Source organism: Andrena cerasifolii, chromosome 15, assembly GCF_050908995.1.
Source record: "Andrena cerasifolii isolate SP2316 chromosome 15, iyAndCera1_principal, whole genome shotgun sequence".
NCBI classification, from domain to species: Eukaryota; Metazoa; Arthropoda; class Insecta; order Hymenoptera; family Andrenidae; genus Andrena; species Andrena cerasifolii.
The window spans coordinates 10551288-10574107 of record NC_135132.1 but is presented as its reverse complement, the minus strand read 5'-3'; the positions used below and the strand labels follow the sequence as shown (position 1 = coordinate 10574107).

General features: G+C 41.6%; 5 protein-coding genes across 11 annotated transcripts; 2 read left to right on the top strand and 3 right to left on the bottom strand.

Annotated features, from left to right (window-relative positions):
• LOC143377370 (uncharacterized) lies at window positions 1-4172 on the bottom strand. 3 transcript variants are annotated; one of them, XM_076828573.1, is made up of 11 exons: window positions 3966-4170; window positions 3236-3354; window positions 2914-3159; window positions 2698-2819; window positions 2531-2627; window positions 1275-2455; window positions 988-1197; window positions 797-906; window positions 489-703; window positions 162-418; window positions 1-91 (listed from the first exon to the last, which is right to left on the bottom strand). In XM_076828573.1, the coding sequence occupies exons 1-11, from the start codon at window positions 4125-4127 to the stop codon at window positions 6-8; spliced, it is 2805 nt and encodes a 934-aa protein (XP_076684688.1). In that variant the 5' UTR covers window positions 4128-4170; the 3' UTR covers window positions 1-5. The 3 variants fall into 3 exon arrangements, 2 of the variants coding, with proteins under 2 accessions (XP_076684688.1, XP_076684687.1); XM_076828572.1 differs by having other exon boundaries at window positions 1275-2627; XR_013087304.1 differs by lacking the exons at window positions 1-91; window positions 797-906 and having other exon boundaries at window positions 277-418; window positions 1275-2627; window positions 3966-4172.
• Vps33b (vacuolar protein sorting 33B) lies at window positions 4172-6807 on the top strand. Of its 2 annotated transcripts, none has more exons than XM_076828591.1 (7): window positions 4172-4369; window positions 4466-4686; window positions 4760-4983; window positions 5056-5562; window positions 5633-5863; window positions 5927-6252; window positions 6321-6807. In XM_076828591.1, the coding sequence occupies exons 2-7, from the start codon at window positions 4529-4531 to the stop codon at window positions 6582-6584; spliced, it is 1710 nt and encodes a 569-aa protein (XP_076684706.1). In that variant the 5' UTR covers window positions 4172-4369; window positions 4466-4528; the 3' UTR covers window positions 6585-6807. The 2 variants fall into 2 exon arrangements, with proteins under 2 accessions (XP_076684706.1, XP_076684705.1); XM_076828590.1 differs by having other exon boundaries at window positions 4443-4686.
• On the bottom strand, window positions 6708-11428 carry Eif3c (eukaryotic translation initiation factor 3 subunit C). 2 transcript variants are annotated; one of them, XM_076828578.1, is made up of 12 exons: window positions 11285-11428; window positions 10930-11035; window positions 10729-10861; window positions 9990-10274; window positions 9850-9917; window positions 9617-9744; window positions 9134-9547; window positions 8848-9057; window positions 8633-8786; window positions 8352-8567; window positions 7160-7976; window positions 6708-6956 (listed from the first exon to the last, which is right to left on the bottom strand). In XM_076828578.1, the coding sequence occupies exons 2-12, from the start codon at window positions 11020-11022 to the stop codon at window positions 6817-6819; spliced, it is 2658 nt and encodes an 885-aa protein (XP_076684693.1). In that variant the 5' UTR covers window positions 11023-11035; window positions 11285-11428; the 3' UTR covers window positions 6708-6816. The 2 variants fall into 2 exon arrangements, with proteins under 2 accessions (XP_076684693.1, XP_076684694.1); XM_076828579.1 differs by having other exon boundaries at window positions 9134-9544.
• Window positions 11429-12028: 600 nt separating this feature from the next.
• Window positions 12029-19284, top strand: Tpr2 (Tetratricopeptide repeat protein 2). Of its 3 annotated transcripts, none has more exons than XR_013087144.1 (12): window positions 12029-12347; window positions 14446-14495; window positions 14570-14643; window positions 15366-15563; window positions 15631-15749; window positions 15822-15975; window positions 16041-16205; window positions 16762-16933; window positions 17014-17160; window positions 17227-17379; window positions 17524-17696; window positions 17895-19284. XR_013087144.1 is itself a non-coding variant. In XM_076827396.1 (11 exons), exons 1-11 carry the CDS (start codon window positions 12268-12270, stop codon window positions 17640-17642), a joined length of 1431 nt encoding a protein of 476 aa, XP_076683511.1. In that variant the 5' UTR covers window positions 12029-12267; the 3' UTR covers window positions 17643-17832. The 3 variants fall into 3 exon arrangements, 1 of the variants encoding a protein (XP_076683511.1); XR_013087145.1 differs by having other exon boundaries at window positions 17524-17700; XM_076827396.1 differs by lacking the exon at window positions 17895-19284 and having other exon boundaries at window positions 17524-17832.
• LOC143376754 (uncharacterized) lies at window positions 18341-21826 on the bottom strand. The gene is made up of 5 exons (XM_076827395.1): window positions 21536-21826; window positions 20563-20943; window positions 20213-20491; window positions 19640-20133; window positions 18341-19561 (listed from the first exon to the last, which is right to left on the bottom strand). Exons 1-5 carry the CDS (start codon window positions 21701-21703, stop codon window positions 19411-19413), a joined length of 1473 nt encoding a protein of 490 aa, XP_076683510.1. The 5' UTR covers window positions 21704-21826; the 3' UTR covers window positions 18341-19410.
• Between the last annotated feature and the right edge of the window lie 994 nt (window positions 21827-22820).

The following is a 22820-nucleotide window of genomic DNA, read 5'->3' as shown; positions in this document are numbered from 1 at the left end:
TTACCTTATTCGATCGAAGAGTAATTTGGCATCGGAGTTATATAGAATTCCACCAAATTATCCAGATCGTAAAGCCTAGTTATGGATTCACCTGTAAAGCATTTTCCACATGACTGTCGTTCTGTCGTTCGACTGAATAATCTTTCCCATAGCTTACTCACCTGCCAACGTCATTTCGTTATGCAGAAATCGTACTGTGTGGGCATACGGCTGCTGTATCTTCTCTCTTAACTTCGGCGCTAACCGTCTAGTTGGATTCCAGAGTGGGCTGCGAAAATTTGGAACGTTCATGCAACTCGGTTTGCAAGACTCTGGCTTTACCTCCTCCATCGGTAACACATCTGTTATTCTGTACTGACTCGTGTCAATGTTCCACGTAAACTTGCACCCCACTTCGTACTGCTTCCTCTCTTGAGAACTACAGGCAATTCGCACCTCATGGTAATTGCCCGAATCGCAAAGATTTCTAGGTATAAATCGATACTAACCATTGGGTCTGGCTACTTATTTCGCTGGCTTGGATCTTCATGATCAATAAACAAATAATATCACCACTTAACGCGCATACGTCAATTATTTCGATGTCGTAATCACTGCAGTGCCAGTATCGCTTCTTAAATCTCATACAAATCCAGTCGGCAATGTGATGAGAGAATGTTTCGATATCGAAACTCAACTGGTTTATCGACACACAAGGTACTATCTGAAAACACAATAATCCCTCTATTCAAATTTATTCAACTCCTGTTTCAATACGAACTGTTATCCAACGATGGCGATATTTTAAATGCAATACCAATTTTTCAGCTTTACTGTTGCTGATCATTTGCATTTGGACATATCCAGACCCGTGGACATGCATAGGAAGCACACACTGATAACTCACATATCCTCCAGTCTCTTCGTCTGAGAAACGTATGTACACTCATATATATTCCGAACACCGGATTCAATGAAACTCGGGCGATTAATAGCAAAGACATGTACCTTCAACATCCGTGATGACTGATATCATCTCATCGTCAAGCTCTATGTAGCTTCTCTTAAAGTGTGCGGTGCATTTTATAGTAGGGTACTGCAAATTTATCTTAGGAACCAGTGGGGATGTGTTGAGAAAATGCCTGCCCAGTCGATCTCTATTTATCCCTCCATTAGGCAGTTGATTCTGGTTCAACGGACGTAGGACCATCTTCTCGGCTAGGAAATTGGAACAGCTTAACGTTAACTAAACCCAGAAACGAACAGCCTGCCCTCGATACTTTCAAGGGATTTACCTGGGTCCACGGTTAAATCGTTGGATGCAGCGATATCTTGGTTGGCACAGAAATCATCGGTCTCACTCTGATCGGAATCCACCCAGTGCTTCTTGCCATTGGCAATTGCCGGCGACATAGTCGGCGACGACGGTATCTGATGTATGGAGCATCCACGGTGCCTGAACTGGTCCCGTATGTGCTTGAAAGGAACTATGTTCTCGGCGTCCTCCGTCTCGTCGCAGAATTCGTACTTCTTGTCGGCGAGCCGGCGTTTCCTGAATGAGCTGAGCTTCTCGCAGGTCTCCTGCGCCTCGTCCGTGAACTCGTACGCCTTCTCCGCCTCGAGGATCAGCTTGTGCGTCGCCCTCGTTCTCGACTGCGTGGTGGTTACGATAGGGGGAGGAGAATGCAAGTTGGACCGTTTCCGGGGGCTCGGGTGGCGGAAAGATCGCGTGATTGGCGGCGACATGAGCCGCGAGGAACACGACGAAGAGGGGCTTATAGAGCGTAGAGGAGAATTTACGGAAGCCACGTTGCTGTCTTCTGGAGCATCTGGTTGCGGAGAGTTGGAGCGGTGACCGCGTGCGCTCTTATGACTAGATTCGGAATTTCGGGTCTTCAGTATGTCCGAAGGCGGCGTTAAGATCGGCGAGCACCACGTCGTCGTCTTGAGGTCGGAGGGAAGTCTCTGCGGCGTGGAACGTGGCGAGCACGACGGATGCTTCACTAAAGTAATTAAATCACTACCAATGTTCAATTCCTGAGACATGTCCTCGCAGAAGTCCTGCAGGATCTTGTCTCTGACGGATATCGCTTGCTGCTCAGTCCTGGCGACTGGCGAGGCAGGGTCCGGACACTCACACGATTTAACACTAACTGCATCGGTAGACTTATTTATATCACAGACACAATCGCTTTGATTACTGCTTGAGGTATTTAACAGATCACGGTTTAACCTATCCTCTACTCTAACTGGCTCCTCGAGGAAGTCGTGCTCTATACTGGAGTCACACCTCGGAGACTGGTCCACCGTGCACTCCGGCGTACCTACTTTCTCGTCTGAGCTTTCGTAACGTTCTACTTTAGGGTAGTCCAGTTCTTCGACGTCACTCATGTCTAATGGCACTGTATCGGGGATCACAGTGTCCTGTTTATCACAAGCCTTCTGGTTCTTGGACTTCGGAATGTCCAAGTCCACCCTGAGCACATGTAAAAAGTTTCCTGTGTTAACTACTACGTGATTCCAGTAATTCAAACATACTGTAGCTCTGAACCTAGGATACGGGGAGATTACTTCGTAGGTGGTATGGACAGTGAGCCCGTGCAGAAGACAGTTACACCGCACGCAACCGTCCCAGTTTGCCGCTAACTCTGTAGAAACATGATACGTATGTTTTTCTATTCGGTACGGACGTATTCTATGCTTATAATGTCGTCTTACCTTCGCCCTCTTCTTCGTAGGACGCGGCAACTTTCAAACAATCCTTACAGTTCTCGAGGGACGGTACCGTAGTTATTGTTAAGTATGCCCTATCCGTCGGTTGAAGGTGCAGCCAATTTGTACTGAAAATTTAGGTAATCGATAGTTATTAATCGCCAAATGAATTTGAAGGTAAGGGTATGTAATAATGAGCGAGGTAACTCGATCACAGCTTACCAAAGGCCGTGTATTACTAGCTTATTCCGCTCCATTGGCCATTGAGATATAACAATACTAAGTTCTCTATAGATAGTATAATTACCAAAAAGCGTGACTTCCGCAATTTTACGCGCGACATGGTTCGGCGTGAAAGCCCACCAATGTAACAGATATTTATATAAAGAGGTATTTCCGCTCACGTCCATCGTGTATGTATACGTAAGTAAAAACTGACCGCATTGGGTCAATCCCATTACAATGTGCCTTCAAAAATAATAATCGTTATCGCAAACTACCTTTGGAAGGAGACGTTCTTCCCTTCTCTTCGGTTTAAACATACCCTGCTTCTAACGCCGATTTCGGGATTACATGTAAAAGTGGCAAATGTCGCCACGAAGGTACAGTAGCAAACAGTCTTTCCTCTGACGCATAATTGTGCGCTGATAAGCAACCTCTGATCTGCAACAATTAATACTTTCATGATACTGCAACAGTTTCCCACTAAGCCATCCCATAAACCATGCCACTCTTGTTAAGACTATGCGGTAGAACTAAAAATATAATTAAAGACACAGCGAACCTAACAGGAAGATGGCAAAGTGTTCAACAAAAGTAACGAACATTACGAGGCGAATAAAGTGTCGACTGAAGGCTGCTTTTTCGCACCTCGAATACTGCCCCAAGAAAATCCCACTACTTATGGGATGACTTAATGCTCTTACCCAACGAGTCAGATGCCTCCGCTCTTGACTAACATTTCTACGCTCTCGTCGGAGCTTGCGGATGTCATGCAACTACTACTCCGTTAACACGATAACGGAAGGAAGGAAGGACAAGAAGCTTCATGGGCAAGAACAAAAGCACATTTTTTCTTGCGACCATTGAAAGTTGAATGCAGGGGATCGTCTAGCGAGGAGCGCATGGCGTATCGGAGGAGTAGTGGAGCTGTTCTCCCCAGGGGTATGTCTTAGCTATCTTGTCATGGTTCAAGGATGCCTTTTGACAGGTCTATCACCCAGTCATGACAGTTTCATTAACGCCTGTGTAGGTTAAAGGTTAAGCAGGCCTACCTCTCTTAAAAATAGCTTCTGTAAGAAATGTCTTTTGCTGCGACGATGGGACAGGCACGGTTTCTGGCCCACGATAACGTACTCGGACTTTTCGGAGGTAATATCAGAGAACCATTCATTGCAACACTCTGAGGTAGTGTCGGAAGACGATGCGTCCGCCATTTTTAAATAACCCTACTGTGGAGGAGATAAACGTGAGCGTCCAGAAGATGAGCAAACAAGATTCGCTTGCTGGCTTGCATGGGTCGACCACATGGGCGCACTAGTCGACCTGTTTTCACTCTTACTTCGCGAGAAATAGAGGATAGCGTGAATTCTTTGGTCCTTGAGCGTTTAAACGGACCATCAGGGAAGATCTAGGATTTAGATTAATGGGGAGATAGGCTTAGGAGATCGCATGCATGGTATTCAGCTTTGCACAGAATTCCTGCTGGTCAATAAAAGATAGAGCATTCTTATGACCCTCTGGGGTTAAAGAACTTTGTATAACTGGTTTGCAGTGGGAAGGTCTGGGCAGGCTCCCTTTAGAATTCTGGGTTCATTGAATTCCTCAAAGTAGAAACATGGATATCACGCTGGATGATAGGCTGAATGTGTTGCAGCAAATAAGCCAGCGTAAGCTTGTTGAGATATTGGACTCTATTCCTGGGAGTAAAGACCTGGTAATCGAGCAGAAACTTATGAAGATCTTGGACAGCTTCGTGGGAGTTTCTGTGCTTAAGTAATAATCTTTGATAACTTCTGGAGGTATACAGATTCACAGTAATTCTTGAGTAACGGTGAATTTCGTTTAGACGCTATGGGGTGAATAAAATTTACAAAATGGAGCAGGGCCTGAAGCTCTCGAATGCCCAACGTATATTCCTAGTTTCAAATGATCTGATCGCCTGTAAGAGAGTGTTAGATCAAGTACAATCAGAGATCTCTCCAAACATCAGGCCACACTCGCTACCTTGCCATCATATTCTAGTTGCTCCGTTTGTGCCGACGGTTCTTAACTCCATAATCGAAGAAGAGGGTGATTACTTTGCACGTACTCTTCGGTAGATTAATGATAATGATTATTGAACGAGTGTGATTATTTATGTAGGCTTATCTGGATTAGTCACGGTGCAAACACTATCCTGGGAATTCATAAGATTAGATGGGAATGTCTTATCTCTAGAAAACCCGATGTTTACCGATCTCTATTATCACAAAGATACTGCCCTACTACCGGCATTAGCACGCAATTTATGGTCGCTACAGCTCGTACTTGGCTCGCCCAAGCTCACGCTTTCGCTCGGCAAGCATAGCCAACAGATGCTAAAAGTTATAGAATCTATGAGGCAATGCTTAGGTTCGTCGGATGCAGAGAACAAAATAGGGGCTTTAATTTTAATGGACAGAAATTACGACCTAGCCACGCCACTCTTAACTCCTGTAACGTACGCTGGCCTATTGCACGAAGTGGTGGAAATAAATGTCGGTACAGGCACTCTGGGCAAATCTCAGACTAAGCTGGACCCAGAGAAAGATCAGATTTATGGGGAAGTAAGAGATACGCCGTGCAGTGACGTATTTCCCATTTTACATGGGAAAGCTAAGTCCCTAAAATGTATACTTGTATGCTTATGCGCGTGCCTCTGGCTAATTCGATTAGTAATGTATTTGGTATTGTATATTAGCTGAACAGAGTGCGATACAGACAATGAAGTTGTCGGAAATGGAGAGATACATAGCAACGAGACTGCAGAAAACCAGGGATATGACGCGCCAACTGGCATTTCATATTTCAGCTTGTCAACTCATCGCGGACACGTTAGGTTCCGACTTTCAGATCTTGCAGAAGATAGAGAAGTCTGTGCTCGAATGCAAAGAAAGAAAAGAGTGTCTAAATTATATCGAGAGATACATAGGTATGCATGTCTTTCTATCATTCTACAATCGTAACATTGTCTTTTAAACGATCGAACTTTCAGATGATCATCCCCTGAGAACTTTACGTCTATTATGCTTACTCTCTATCGCCAGCGACGGCGTCACTCAAAACGAGTTACATTCTATTCAAAAACTCCATCTGCACGCACATGGTTATAAACACGTACCATTGTTCTACAAACTTCAAACTATAGGTTTGTTAAAGTGTAGAACAGAAAATATTTTGCACAAACTACCAAATTGGAGCAGCGAATGGAACAGCAATGCACAGAAGCTGAGACTTTTACCAAGTTACTCGAAGCAAGCGGAACAGAAGGGGCGTACTTGCCCCAGCTATGTCTTCAATAACGCTTACATCCCTCTAATAGTTAGTATCATTTTCAAATTCAGTTATTCACCGATGTCGACAGAGACTAACTGACTACGTCTCTGCAGGCTCAAGTATTAAATCTTGTCGCAAGTCAAGAAAGGGACCCTAAAAGCCTCGAGGAGTTAACAAACTTATCGAACTGTGCCATAAGTGGTCAACGAGGCTCCATACTACCAAAGATGGTGGTGGTGTGCGTTATAGGAGGCCTAACATACGCTGAAATAGCTGCGTGCAGACTCGTAGAGAAGTCGAATGGGATTCGACTGGTTCTTGCATCCGATAGTATCACGACGGGTAACAATATGCTCGAGAAGGTGCAAGAGATCTAAGCACATTAAAACTTAAGATCTATGGTAACCAATATTATTTATTCTTGTACGAGAAATCGGATGTTTTATATGTAAATAGCAGAATGGTAAATGCAGACATTTCAATGATACACTGAAACAATATACTGTTACTTTGTATACTGTTATTCCCAACATTATTTACATGAGTGTATTACAGAACGACGATCCAATGTCAAACACCCAAGTAAATAACATTTGACGACCTCTTGGTTCAGTAATTTCGATTCTCTTCTCGATTACGATCACGATCACGGTCACGGTCACGTCTCTGGCGGCCCCAATCCTGCCCCTGTCTGTTATAATTTTGCCTGTCGCGGAAGTTCCCTTGGTTCCCTCTCGAGAAGAAGTTGCCTGCAAGCCAACGTACACCATTAATACCTCCAAAGGATTCACAAACACGCTAAATCAATTACCATGTCCTATTAGGGTGGCCCTTATACAATAATCTTTTTCAGGGACTATTATTTTTATTAAATGGAACCATTTAGGGGGTGAGAGGAAAAAATTGCAGGTTGAAAATAAGGGCCACCCTAATGTCCTATACGCATAAATACCTTGCTTCATCTCAAATATGCGCTCGTTAGAATCGACGAAGTTGTTGACTTTGTCGGTGAGCTGGAGAGCGAGAGACTGAAGACGGCTTGGCTCGCTGCGGTGCATTACAACCGTCTCGGTTGGGTCGTCCAACGACGCCATCAGCTCCTCGTTGATGATCATCTTGCTGATGATAGAATGGACGATGGGTCGTTTCAGCTGGAACATCTCCGCCAGCTTAGGCATCGAGATGGAATCGTAGACGTGGGAGTAGGTGAACAAGTAGGTCCTGAGTGCCTCCTCCTTGATCAGCCTGGTCAGCATGTCGCGGACCTTGTCCGCTTGGTAGAAGAGGTCCCATACCTTCGCGTTCATCTTCTCGTTGATGATGAAGTTGTTGCACGCCGACCAGTTTCCATTGCGCATCGCTTTCGCCGCGGCCACGACGTGCTCCCTCATAGACTCTGGAGGGCCAACCAACGACTGCCGCTCGCTGGACCTGAGCTGTTGGTAGAAGGTCTTGGATATCATCCTCCTTCTAGCGTCGAATTCGTGAGCGGCCATGTAGGGGATCTCGATGAGCATCGCTGACACTAGATAAACGCACTCGAGGAGCTCCAAGTTGATGTGCATGTGGAAAGGCATCTGCCTCTGCTTCTCGATCTTCTCCTGCTCCTTGCTGCGTTCGTGCTGCCTCTGGGGCAGCAAGCCTTGAGCCAGCAGCTCCTTCACCTTCCCCGTTACCATCAGGTCCACCAGGCAGTTGTGCGCGTCCTTGATGTTCGCGTGACGGAATGCGCACAAGCCCAAGTGGGCGATGGTTCTGTTATACAAGATCTGTAGACGAAGCAGTGGAAGATTATCAGGGATGGAAACGAGTTTGTATCAATCTTTTTTTTTGCTCGAAAACCGAGCGATTTTTTGTCAAATATCGATGCTTCAACTTTGGAGAGCCGCCATTTTGTCTCAAAATAATTTGAGTTGATTTTACGGTTGTCACGGCAAAGCGCCTAAAAAAGGCGTTTCGGGCATCGCCTATAACTCGCAAACCTTTCAATACTTTTTACCACAAAAAGTACTGAAATATCCGTAAGATGTACTCTTTCCAATGGACTGATGTTTAATAATAAAAGTTTATCGATTTTTCTAGAAAAAATTCCCTGAGAAGTATGTTGTTTTGACCGTTCTAGGTAGGCCTTAAGGGGCACGCACCTGTGTGGCTGGATCGGAATGTTGAATGGTCTCCTGCAAGTGGGACATCAGAATAAGATCGCGCGCTTGGAACCAGTTGTCGTGAAGAGCGTGGTGGTAGATGTGGGAGAGGATGGCGCGAGTTCTAAGCCGGTCCGTTCCGTCATTAGCGTAAACGTACTTGCAGAGCTTCTCCATTACTTGTACAGATGTTACGATATCGCTGGCAAGTTCTCCCTGAAGGAATGTATCGTGTTTAAACGTTAATAGTTGACAGAGGATTTTAATGGTGGCTGGCTTACCTCCTTCTGCTTCAAAACATTGGGATCGAACTTGTAATAGAGATGCTCGATTTTACGCAGATACACGCGACAAAGTTCAGAAACAGACCCTTGCCTTTCCAGATACTCTTGAACCTTGTCTATTATTGTGGAAACTTGCTTCTCATCCTTCAACCTGCAAGACAATTCGTAAGTGGCACGTTCATGGTACTGCGTGAACAATTAAAATCAATTACCTTTCAACGTATTCGTTGCTGTGCGGATCGCATTCCTTCAACAGCTTAGTGAACTCCTCGTCTAATCGCTCCACTAATGTCAATACGCATCCATGTATCTTGTACGTGGGTGTTTCAAATTCCTCCGAGTCCTCGGAAATAAGTTTAGCGATCACCATGTCTTTAGTGGCCGACAGCATATCAAGCATCTCTGATATACGTTCCAGAATTCTAGGTGAAAGGAATTTATTTACTAGAGCGGATAATAGAGTGGCCGCGTATCATAAGATCTAAAAGTCGTACGTACTTTATCCAATACTCAGGCTTCATTGCATCGGACACTTTGGGATTGTAATCAAAAATGGAAGACACGATGGAGAACTTAATCTTTACTGCTACGGCTGGCCCAAGATTATGAGCGTCAGCTATGCCCTGCAATTCGTGTAACAGTTCAATCTGTTCCCGCCTGTCTGTACGCTTTTTACCGCGAGCTGCAATGATCTCGGAAAGTTTCTTCAAAACAGCAGCCACATTAATCTCAGCATCCTTAGCAAACATTTTCGGTTTCTCAGATGGAATAGCCACACCACCCTTCACTGTCTCCCATTCACCTTCCCCGTCGTCGTCGTCTTTCCTCTTTTTCCTCTCCTTGTCTTTACGCTCTTTTCGCTGCTCCTTTCGTTTTGCCTTATCTTCGTCTTCTTCTTTATCAGCTGTCCTACTCAAAAGTGCAAGTTGCCATTAAGATATCAGTGAATACTGTTCTTTCATAACTTCTCTGCAAACTTACTTCTTGATAAATCGTTCACGTATATTCTGGTACTGGTCCTCATCTTCGCTGCTTGTGCTTTCACTGTCAGAGGAGCTACCCCAATCAGATTCACTCTCGCTACCGTCATCACCATCGGTTACACTTTTCTGAAAAGTAATACTGTGTTACTTAAAAACTATATAGGCTTGATGGCGCATGAAAGTTGATTGTATATGATAAATTTTGAATTTAGATAAGTCTAGTTCACTTACTTCGGAACCAGGTTTTTTGAAAGCAACTGCGCTGTCCTCTTCCTTGTCCGATTCCATTAACTCTTCGGCTAAAATTCCAAGTATTATTTCAATTTTATTTATAATAATATCTACACGTATTTTGATGTATGTATATTTACCTTTCTCCTCCTCTTCGTCGTCATCTTGATCTGGGTTTTCTCTGAATTTAACTATATCCTCTTCAAAGTCTTTATTGTATTTACGAAGTTTCTGACGCAGGGAGGTCAATGATTTCGAATTATTCTTTGACATATTCTTGCGCCCGTCACGATCTTCCCACACTTCGACGATAAAGTCTTCCATTTCCACCAAGCATCTGACATAAAACCGTGGTGTCTGACCGCTCTCTTCTTTCGTGATTACAGGCAGCGCTTTCTGATAAGCTCGCATCAAGTCCTCGAAACCTGTGATCATAAATAATCCCCAATAACAAAACGTCTTACTTCATCTCACAAGGGAATGTCCCGAACCCTAAAATTCAAAAAATTCACCCAAATTCACTCTAAGTGGGTGTAATTGACCCCTGAAAATCCGGTTATTTTTCGATTTTGTGTTATAACTCGCGAACTGGAAGAGATAGAAAAAAAATTTCAAGACAAAAGTTGCTTCTTTTAATTAGATCTATTATTTGGTAAAAAAATTATTTTAGAGGTCACAAGTTATAGCACAAAATCGGAAAATAACCAGATTTTGGGGGTCAATTACACCCACTTAGAGTGAATTTGGGCAGCAAATAAAAATTGCGTTGTAATCGGGAGTAAATCCCCTACATATTCACAAAGTTTCAGAATTTTTTTGAATTCCCAGGTTCGGGATGTTCCCTTGTCAGTTCTGAAACCAAACACTGCGAGTACTCACTGGTGAGCATACTGCTCATATCTTTGATCTTTTTATAATTTCTTATAAGCTTGATGAGATTAGCAATCTCTTCGTATCTTTTCTCCTTCGTCGAGCGTACAACTCGCTTTGTTTCTTCCTCTTCATCGCTAAACTGTAAAGGAACATTAAGTTTCATTTATATCTTATTTAGGTACAAAGCTTTGGAGAATGGAAGCTTACCGTGAAAGCTGTGGTTGGTGGCCTCTGAATCTGCTCCTCCTCCGGTGCGCTATCGGACTCTGAGTCCGAACCGGTTGCGAAGAAACGACTCATACTGCTGCAGGTACTGGAACAGAAAAACAGAGTATTCGTTAGCTAAAAGTATTCTCTTGTTACAGGTGAGAATCTAATAAAATATACCAATGTTACAGTGGTCCTATATATAACTACGAGGAAAATCATGTATATGCAACGGGTTGCATTATGGTCCTTAAACACATGGCATGGTGGCGTAACCAGAAACGCCTAATAGAGACCATAAGCAAACGAAGTACTAGCAAATGAAGATTACTTTAAAAATACAAGTTCCACTTACTTTATAAAACTTACAGGTCACAAAACTATTCGTTTTTACTCCCTTCGAAGGGCAAACCACCTCAGGTTATGACAACGACATTAAAGGCAGTTTCGCCGTTGAATTTAGTACGCGACACGAAATGTGTTCCAAAAATTATGAAAACGACCTGGTCTTCTAAACCCGCCTTTACTTTAAAGAATCTTGTGCCCGCAGAAAATAAGTAAACAATTATACTGCTAGAAACTGTTGCATAATAAGTGGTAGGGCCTCCAGAATATTACAATATTAATAATTTCTATATCTACACAAGTATTAGAAGTTTAATAACTTTCGTATCTGGTGGAAATAAGACTGTTCTAAGGTCGAATTCCACTTACCTACGCCCACATCGCCCGTGATTTTCATTAAGGTAGGTTTTCTTATATGCGACTCGACGCAACGTCAAGAATTTCAAAGTCGATTTTCTCGAAAATCAAACGCGATATGAAAAAAAGTTACTCATTCTTTTCTACTTATAACAAGTAAATAAATCGAGAAAAAGGAATAAAATTTTTTTAAATTGCGCTTCATTTTCGAGAAAATCGTCTTTGAAATTCTTCCCGATTCGTCCAGTCGTGTATAGGGAAACCTACCCAAATGAAAATCACGGACGATTTGGGCGTAAGTGGAATTCGCCCTTAGAAGGTGGAATTAGGCGACGAAACTATTCTCGTAATTATTTAAAATAATTTATTTTCATATCTAGGAGAATCTGGATGCCTTTGGGAACGCGTCAACTCCCGGGATCATTAGAACGAATCGGTCCCTTCTGTTGGCACTGTTTTAAACGGTTTAAAGGGAGAAGCCTCTTGTTTCAAGGTGTTTCAAGGTGCGTGTGTTCTGTTCTCGACGAAATACTGTGGTATTTTGGATCGAGAAACGAAGCAGGAACCGCACATCGCGTGGTTGAATGTCACTTATCCTCACGAGAGTCCCTTTAATTTATCGTGAAAGCTAGAACGATGGCAACCGACCCGATCTTCGAAGGGCCACTGTCATGCACTTGGGACAATGACATGGACTCGGAAATATCTGACTTGGAGTAAGTGCATAACGATCTACATGCAGCAGTAGGTTTATCGAACACAGTCAAAGCTTTCCTCAGCTTCTCCACACTTTTATTGTAGAGCAATAGCAATTTTTCATAGATTAAGTATAGTAGCTGGAAGTTGGTATAGCGAGGTAAAAATCAGCGGAGCATTAAACATGTTTTGAGCAGAGATCGAAAAAGTTCTCGAACCCTCGTTTTTAAAAAAAATTCTGTTAGAACTTATATATTTTGTTTAAGAAAATATCTGTTCCTGTGAAATTTTTATTGAAAAAAGGTTACCTTTAGGAACTTCTTTAAAAAGTTCTCATGGAACAGATATTTTAGAAGCTATATAATAAAAGTTCCATGGAAACAAGTTACATTAGAACATTTATCAAAAAAGTTTTCATAAGATAAAGAAAAGTACTAAATTATTAGGTACTAGTTTTATTTAACAATATAATATCATATTCTTCATATGTTTATTTAATAAAACATATGAAAATCATAACATAAGTAATTAATAGTTTCATAAGAAGTATTGAACATAAGCATCTGAAACTAAAAATGAACGACGAAGATTGAAAAACCGTCTGTGAAATTATTGACACATTTCTTCCAATAAAAGAAATGACTGTAAAACTGCAAAGTAGTCAGCTATTTCTAGGAAATTTTTGCAAACACTTTATGACTCTTAAATTAATACTGGAAAAACAGGAGGGTTGCTTAGCAAGAAAATTAGAACTGGCAGTAAAAAACAGAGAACTTACATTGTTAAATACTACTACAGCTACAACTGCGATATTTTTAGATCCAAGGATTTCAAGGTGTTTGAACAGCAATCAAAAAGATTTAGCAAGGAATCATTTGAAAAAATTTATTTCTAAAATCTTACAAGTCAAAAGAAATGTTAAAAATTTAGAAGAAAACGCATTGGTATCTCCACCTTCAGACTTCATTCCTCCGATGTCTTCAAGTTGGAATTCCCTATTTACTTCCTTCGATTTAAGTACCTCAGGGAACTCAAGTACTCAATCCGTTCATGATATTGAGTTACCTTTATCACCCACAAGTGACCAACTTTTGGAGAATTATTTGCAAGAAATTGGAACCGATGAATCAGACTCGGACGTTGAGGATGACATCGAGCTACTTGCGGCTTTTAGAAACATTGACAAGTATGAACCAAAAATGATTCCGTTAGAAAGTAATTTGTTAGATTATTGGGAAGAGATGAAATACAAATTCCCACACCTTTACAAAGCAGCAAAAGTTATTATTGAATGTGCTTTTTCAACACTGAAGTTTATATTAAACGATAATAGATATAATTTATATCCTACAAACTTAGAAAATGTTTTGCTTGTAAAATTAAATTAAATACGATAATGTATTATAGTTATAATACTATCATGCTGAATTGCAAAACATAACTAGTATAATAATACGTAAATGTAATTACTCGTTAAACCCTATGGAACATATAGGCTACCATGAAATCTGGACATCCCTCCCTTTCCCCTATTTCACCCCCTTGAAACTATGTGGTAATCAAAGTATTACCCGGGCAACGCCGGGTACTTTTTAAGCTAGTATTTTATAAGTTCCATTCCAACTAAAACCTTTTCAAGAACTTTTATTTTATCGGTTCTCCTGGGAACTTATAATGTGAGAACATTTTTAAAAAAAGTTCCACGGTCCATGTTTTAAATGGAACCTATTGAAATTTCCAGAACTTTTTCGATCCCTGGTTTTGAGAGCTGGGACAAGCGAATTGACAGAGATGCGAGGGATTCCTTGCTTTACCAGCACCTTAAATGAAGCCTCAGTCGAAGCTCTACGAAGTATAAATCTCGACTCTGTTTCGGTTCTTATTAGAATTCTATTATGCAGGGCATCGTTTATGTATTATGTTTAGAATAATGTATTGGTACAATGTAAATACATTCGAACGAAGATTCAGAATAGCGCTTCGAGGTGTCCTCGTTGTACTAGGTTTAATTCGGGAAAACTTGATAGAAGATCAACTTTTGCGATGCCACCGCTCGATGGTTCATGAAAATGGCTGGTTGAGTTATTTATCCCGAGATTAAACACTTGACTGTTGCAGATTTACAAAGAATAATGCGGAGACAGTGGGGTCTTACAACGACCTTATCGGTAAAGTATATTCCTTAGTTGCTAGTCTTTCCCATTGCAATGTAACAACTAAGTAAACCGAATATCCCTTCCAGAATTGTTTCCGGATCCAGCTGCATTCAATGCAAACGCAGGATACGAGACGCTTAAAAATCCTAAATGTCTGAAGGTACGTCATATGCTATGCGCTAAGGACGTTCGAGTAGCTTGAAATTCGGACCGAGCCAAGACTCGGTTTCCGAGCCTCGCCTGGCCAAGTACTCGAAAAAAGCGAGTATCTCGAAAAAAAATCGAGCGGGCCGAAAGAACCGAGCAGTCCGGGTATGTCGAATAGTTTGAAGCTTGAATGTTTCTCAACTGGATAATGGTTCGTAATAATGTGAGTAATTAAAATGTAAATTGCAAATGAAAATATTCTCTAACTATTGAAAATAATTTTTCGCGTATGTATAATTTAATAATATTTCTTCTTGCACTTGCCTCTATTTTTCTTTCTTTTTTGCCTTTTCCGTATGAATTATATTTCTGTTGAGTCACTGTTAACAAAGGCTGTTACTCGTTAACAAAAAATGAATAAGTATAAATAAATAAAGAATTCAAAGAGTCAAAATTAAGATTATGGGTTTTTTCAATAGTTAGAGAATAATTTCATTTGCAGTTTACATTTTAATTACTCACATTATTACGAACCATTATCCAGTAGAGAAACATTCAAGCTTCAAACTATTCGACATACCCGGACTGCTCGGTTCTTTCGGCCCACTCGGTTTTTTCGAGCTACACGGTTTTTTCAAGGCGCTCGCTTTTTTCGAGTACTTGAACAGCTCTACTATGTGCTACTCGTAAAAATGAAATGGCCCTTCCTTTATTCTAATCCGTTTACTTGTCCAGTCTCACGTACTTATGATAAGGCTTCGCATATCCTGGGGAGAGATTGATCTGGCTGAAATCATTTGTAAAAAATTGTTAGAAGTACCGCATACTAGGAACGTAAAGACGTACGTGGACAAATTCTTGAACGACTTAAATTATGTACGAAGAATGCTTAAATATGCCGACGCTGCGTACAGATCCAAAGATTACCTGAAGGTTTGTAGTTTTGTACATGAAACACGCGTTCGTATAATTCAGGGTGACCAAACTTGTAATTTTATAGGTTGTGCAGTATATGGACTGTTGTTGCCGCATAAGCACCTCTTCTTCCAAGTTCAAATCGATTAAGGCAGAAAGCCTAGCATTTTTGAGAAGGTACAGAGAAGCACGAAAACTAATAAGGTGAGTCGCCTGGTTTATCTTATAAGTTTGAAGTAACGGAAGATCATTTCATATCGCTCGCTCGCATTGCAGAGATATTTTAGACACCAATAAACAAAATGCGGATGCTCTCTATGTCCTTGCTGTCTGTCTGTATTTGCAAGGCGATATTGACAAAGCGCTTGCGCGACTTCAAGCGATGCTCGAATTGGCACCGGAACATACCAAAGCGTTAGAATTATACAAGGTAAGGAAGTGATAAATCGACTATACTTGCTTATAGTAGAAGTTACGCGCGTTAAAAATTTCCAGAGGGCGAAACAGTTGAAGGTAAAAAAAGCAGAGGGAAATATTGCTTACGAGAGGGAACAATATCGAGAGGCGCACAAATTGTATACGGAAGCCTTGGCTATAGATCCTCAGAACACAGTACTGAATGCAAAACTTCATTTTAACAAAGCAACAGCGGCAGCGAAGGTATAAGCTCATTCTTTGTGCTCGTAGTACACTCCTCACATTAATTACAGGATCACTTCTAGGAACCGGAAAAATAGGGGCAAGTTCACATGGTCATAACTCCGGCAAAAATAGTCGCATCGATATTTTGAAAATACGGTTTGAAAGCGTGAAATCCCTGCTTTCAGCTGCTTTTTTTTCAGATTTTAACTGCATTACTTTTCGGCAAAGTTATAACCATATAAAGAGTACTTGTATTTTACCTGTGGCCTTTAAGTTTGAAGGTACCGTTTCGGAAGAAGTTCCGCGATGGCTTCAACGGCCGCGTGGCTGCCGTACTGTGGCGGTAGCCGGCATTGGCAGCACCGATGGCATATCGCGTGGAGGTATGCGTCATATGTGTGTCCACGCTTTCAAACCATATTTTCAAAATATCGATACGACAATTTTTGCCGGAGTTATGACCATGTGAACTTGCCCCTATTTTTCCAGTTCCTAGAGGTGATCCTTCAATTAATGTGAGGAGTGTATATACATCTCGGGAGAGGAGTTGCTGATCCCCTTCCATATCTCACAGTTAGGTATGCTAAACGAATCAGTCGCGGAGTGTACAGAGGCACTGAAGCTAGATAAAGATTATCTGAAAGCCCTTCTGAGGAGAGCAATGTGTTACACGGAGCTAAGCAATTACGAAGAAGCTGTTCATGATCTAGAGAGAGTCTGCGAATTGGACGTGCATAACAGCCATGGTACGAAAAGGAACCTCCTCTCTATCGTAAAATTTACTTGTTGACCGCACCGTAGTGACCCGTTGAACATTGATTTATAGAGAAAAAACGATTACTAATGGCAGCCAAATTGGCGTTGAAGAAATCCAAGAGAAAAGATTATTACCAGATCCTAGGTATCAATAAAACTGCATCGGTTGACGATATTAAGAAGGCTTATAGACAGAAAGCGATGGTGCATCATCCAGGTAAGCTCGATGGCCAATCTTCCTGAGTGGCTTCGATTAGAAAATGCTGATTCGTTTCCTCCGCAGATAAACACCCAAATGCGACAGAAGGGGAGAAAAAAGAGCAAGAGAGAAAGTTTAAGGAGATCGGTGAAGCATATGAAATTCTATCAGACCTCAACAAACGATTCTGTTACGACAATGAGTACGATATGGATGACGATGACTGTGGCTACCAAGGTTGATAGAATCTCCTCTTTTATTCCGTCGTATAATTTAAAAATAAAGACAGTGGCAGCCGAACATGCCACATTTAATTTTTACTCTATCCCTTTCCATTGGGTATTTACCTGTTTAATAAATACTACTAACGTTTGTTGGCAGGTTTCAATCCGAATGTAGTGTTCAAAATGTTCTTCCGCCACCGCAACGATGATCAATTCCAAAGGAGCTATACCCCAGGAAGAGGACGCTCTCGCCCGCACCCTTCCTTCTTTAATTAATAGCATTCCATGGAAACCGAAGCGGACGCGCACGCGTCTTTATACCTGTTCTACGTATGTATGTACATATTTAACTATCAACACTCCGTTTTACCCCAGGAGCGAGCATACTGAATTTTCTGTACCTTCCATTCGTAGCGCATACACCCTTTATCTTGGGGTAACAATGAATAATAGAGGATCCTTTAGACATGGTTTTAATATATTTATTTAAACAACTGTAAATATATCTCATACATGGTATTTTTATAGAGTCCCTCGCGGTACGATTAAGTGTGAATGATTAGTCTCTATGGATTACGTTGGTCGTTCAAACCGGACACGTTCTTCGACAAAGTACAGTCGTGCATCACCTGTATCAACAGGTACCTACTTACAAAACTTACGTTTAAGTCGTCTCCTTGTTGACTTTCACCAGGCCAGAGATATCCAGTTAAGTACTTAATACAGTCCGCAAACCACTCTCCAGGCATGCTTCGATTCATGTACATTGCCTTTCAAACCTCACGTTGCAGTGGACACTCGCGTGATTTGTGGCTTGTAGTTCCTCGTTGAAACGAACTTGCAGTAAATATTACGTCGAGCAATAACAAATACTTGCAGGGAAATGACGGTAGGATATTGAGAATTCAATACATTATTTAGCATTCTTATTACAAGTTCAATTGAATTGGGATTCGTCGGAATGAAAGAGCAACTTGTTAAGTATCTTATTTATTCTCCCCTGCTAGGAGCAACAATATGTTCGCACACCCTATTCGTTATACAATAAAATGGAAAACTGTTGGTACTACCATCGTTTATTTAAATATAAACCGTGTTATAGAAAGATTCAGTCGTTCGGAATGAATTACTGAATATTGACAATTTCAAATGTTGAATGACAGCCACCAAGACGCTTCTTAATAGCTTCATCGTTCTTATAGAAGCATATTTCGGGTTTCTTAACAGTATGTACATAAGGCACGCCTACAATGATCGCAGCTTGGAAAATGCAAGGACATGTCAGTTTTGTGGGAATTATGCGCGTTTCCCTGAATTCGATTGAACAGCTCGAACGTAAGGCACGTAATAGTCCAATTATATCTGTGTGTATGTATGTAACAGCACCTATATATTCACTGAGATCCTACATTCAGCAAGTATACTTGTATTCCTATCGCCTGACGATTAAACATTTCCAGCGTTGACGAAGCTTCGGATTACATTTATCGAAACAATTGTATTGTAAATATTCAATCGTCGTCTCATCTTTCAACAGTTTTAAGTATCTCAACCGTGTTCTTTAGCACTAGCTATTGTTATTGAGCATAGAAATATACTGCGTTAGGTCTTCGTAAGTACTTGGACTCTAGCTTTAAGTAATCCCTTTACAGAGTGTGAGTAATAAGTTAAGAAAAATTCTTGTTTCAACTATCCACTTTCGGCGTTAACTTTTTCAGTTCTCTCTGTTTTTCTTTTCCTTCGTATCTTTCTTTGTAAAACGCCGAGCGTAAAAATAATATTTGTTAACATTCGCTTACTTTACACGACGTCGTATTAAGGGCTCTGTCGCGAGCTTCTCGATGCTATAAAAGACACTTATGATACATAGAATATTGATGATAAGTACATCCGTTTCAAATAAAATATTTCAATCGAACACGGTGCATCTGGTATAAGTACATATAGAATATAACAGTATGTTTGATAATATATACATATGTACAAACAATCTACCATTAATCCTGAACCGACTTTGTGCTATCGTACATCGTCTCTTTATAAATTATTTATTCGACTCGTTGTAGGACGCCCTACCCGCCAACTCCAGCAAGTAACGATCAGGATGATCTATCCAGTCGCTGGCACTCAGTTTAACGGTCCTTTGCTTCTCAGCTTCCTTCACTTGCCACTTTTTAATTTCCAATTGACGCTCCCTGAAATGTTCTCTTCGCATCAGTATCTTATCGGGATTTATTCCGTTCGCATAGTATTCGTAAGGAAGCGCGCGTTACCTTAATTTTGTATCCCCGCAGCCCCATACTTCTAAATTAGAAATGGGGTAAGGAGCACCTGAAATACTGACCGACTGGAATGATTCGTCTATACTGATGTACGGCGAGCGTGGGTTACTTCCAAATCGTAGGCCGTGAGGATACCCCCTGATATTAGTATTCAAATACAACACTTTGGGTCCCCGTTCTATAACTCTGTACGACGGGAACAGTTCGATACCCACCGCATCTTCGTCACCCCAGTAAAGATGGCTCTCGCGCCATTCGGCTGCTGAACATACGCAGTACGTAGGCGGCATAGAGTCCTTGTCTGGACTAACGGCCCTTATGAACAATAAAGTGGGACCTCTATATCCTAACACATGATGAAGAAAGCGGTTGGCGCCTGTCCCATGGTCTGAACTGTTGTACAGCATTGTCCAATGCCTGGGACACACGCTGCCCAATCTTTTCGCTATCAAAGCGTGAGGAACGTCTTTTGGTGAATCGTCTGCCTGGAGATACATTTATTCGCCATGTTTTTTAATGATATAAGAAAATGAATGCGCAGGAAGAGTTTCAATTAAATTGTACCTGAAGATAGCATTCAGGTAGCGTGCTCGATAGCAACCATACATAGCTCACGGGTAGCAGAACCCGGGGAAAGTCTAAGGATACTGGTTGCTCCAATATGGGCGTCGGTATCTCCAAATGTGGCTGTGGTTGTTCTTTCGACAATAGAACTTTACCACTTCGATAGGCAGTCGTCAATACATGGACGACGTAATGATGAGGTCCCTGTATTATACGCGAACAATGCTGCCAGATCCAGTTGCTCACATAACTCACAGATAGAGTGTATTTACCGTGGAACTGTAATATGCATTCTATAGTATGGAAGCAGGTGGCCATAGGCAGATTTTAATTTATCTAAATGTACTGACGCACGCGACGATGACCGAATTGATTATTTGGTCCGCGTAAATACAAGAAGGCGTTCCGCTACTGTCCATAGCGATCTTGTACGAAATATGTAATAGACCTTTCAACCCTTCGGGGCTAACGCTCCCATCTCCGTTTATGTTCGAATACATTTTAACATAATTTTCTAATACAGCTTGATCGTTCATAATGGAGAGGAACTTTTCGGCTTGTTGCTTGAAAGCATTGGCACTCATATGCGAAGTACTAGCATTGGCAGCATGATGCAGGTAGTTGAACAAACTTTCACCTAACTCTGGATAATTAGGGAAAAGGTACCGTTGAAATACAGACTTCGTAATGCCACTTATTCGCTCCTCGTCGTGAGTCAGATGAGACAGAGTCTGTAAAACACACATGATACCACTGATACACAGGATGTTTTTCGGATATCGCCGAGCAGCTCGAAAATCAACGACTCTGCGTGAAAGACCAAGAGCTCCGTTCTCAAGTAACTTTCACATAGAATCATTAAATCCTAAGCTCGCTCCGCCCGTTACGAGGCATCCCATATACACGCGTAGATTAAGATTAATATGAATATCAGCCCTATCGCATAAAACAATTACGCTCTGTTCTATCATTATCAAAGCATTTGCGAACAGTTACAGGCTCCTTGGAACATCCAACTTGCAACTAGCCCATCTTAGCAACACGATAACGTTATCTATGAAAACAGTTGATCACAAAGTTAAAAATCATCATAGCGTTTGCGGAGACACTGACGTTTCAATGACTGTCGAGGGGTGAGCCTGGAAATCATTCATTAAGCGCACACGTCAGTTGGAATGTTTAAAACGCAAGGGTCGCCTGCAACGGTCCAGGGACGAGGCGACCGTTACCCCCCTGCGATATTATCGAACTTCGATATTCTTGGGAAGCTCAAGCGAATTGCAACACGATAAATCGACAGTTTATAAGGGAACGTCCTCATACCTTCGCTAGGCTCTCGATCGGAAAGAACTGCATGTGCGAATTACTTTCCAGCTCCGTTCCAGAGGAACTTTTCGAAAGGCTAGCTGCATTGGCCGTTTCGCCGGCCTGAGCGACAGGATAAGTCTTCTTGGAGGACGCGTGTCCAGTGCGTGCCACTTGGTTACCCATCTCCGAAGCCCGGCCAGAAGCGTTATAATACGAGAGCGATCACAGTCTTATCATCTGGACGTACCATCGCCCACGACAACAAACGATGCATGGCTACCATATGAAACTTCGCAGAGGTGATCGCCACGGACCACGCGAAGATAAGTGCCGCGCAGGGTTGCTAGATGGTTTTAGTGTCGAGCCGCCAGATCATGTAGGAAAAGTAGCTCAAAAGCGCCAAAATTTAAATATCTTGAATGAAAAGGATGTTTAAATATTTTCTGGAACTGTTTTCTCTATTTCTTTTAGATACAACAAATAAACTGTATTTAAACAAAAAGAAGTTTAAATAAAAACTTAAATAGAAAATTAAAATTAACATTTTAACGCAACAATGATAAACTATTTTATAAAAAAAGACTTAGAAGATATTAGAAGCATTGTCAAATTGACCACAAGTTTCTAATGCTTCTTCCGTATCATTTTCTTTTATGTAAGTATTATAAATAATATCGAACTTAAAATTAGAGATCATGTTTTTCGTAATATCAAATTTTCTACAGCAATAGGAGTTATTAGTTGTTATTAATTCTAATTTTCAGGAGGACTACTTCCATTTGGTCTTGGGCAGCCCAAATATCGTAATTTTGGCCAAAGCAACCCTGGTCGCCAGTTGATTTAGAAAAGTAGCCCAAACGGCGGAATTCCGCCGAATCTGGCACTGCCGCGCTATTCACGCGATTCAGTGCGTTCGGAAATTAAACTTTTCAGTTATTATGCACCGCGGCCTTAAGCCTTATTCGCATTACATTTCACGCTGTGTCATCTCGTTCTAGTACATACTAAAGTTCTTTGCCTCTAAATTGAATTCTCGTCAAGCATGGGTACTCTTTTTATAAAGTTATGAAATAAATCAATAATTCGCCGGCAGGGAAGCGTCCAAGAAATTGTAATTACAGTTTGTTCGCAGTTTCATATCGAGCTGACGTTGAAAAATCGAAAAGTTGAAGCATTGCGCGCGCCTGGCCGCCATGCTCGCGCCCAGTAAGCGCGCGCAGCCATCAGCCTCGTTAGCGCGTGCGGCGGCGGGGGGTGGGGAGAGTTCTTTTCCAAAAGCGTGCATCGCCTGTCATCGGGA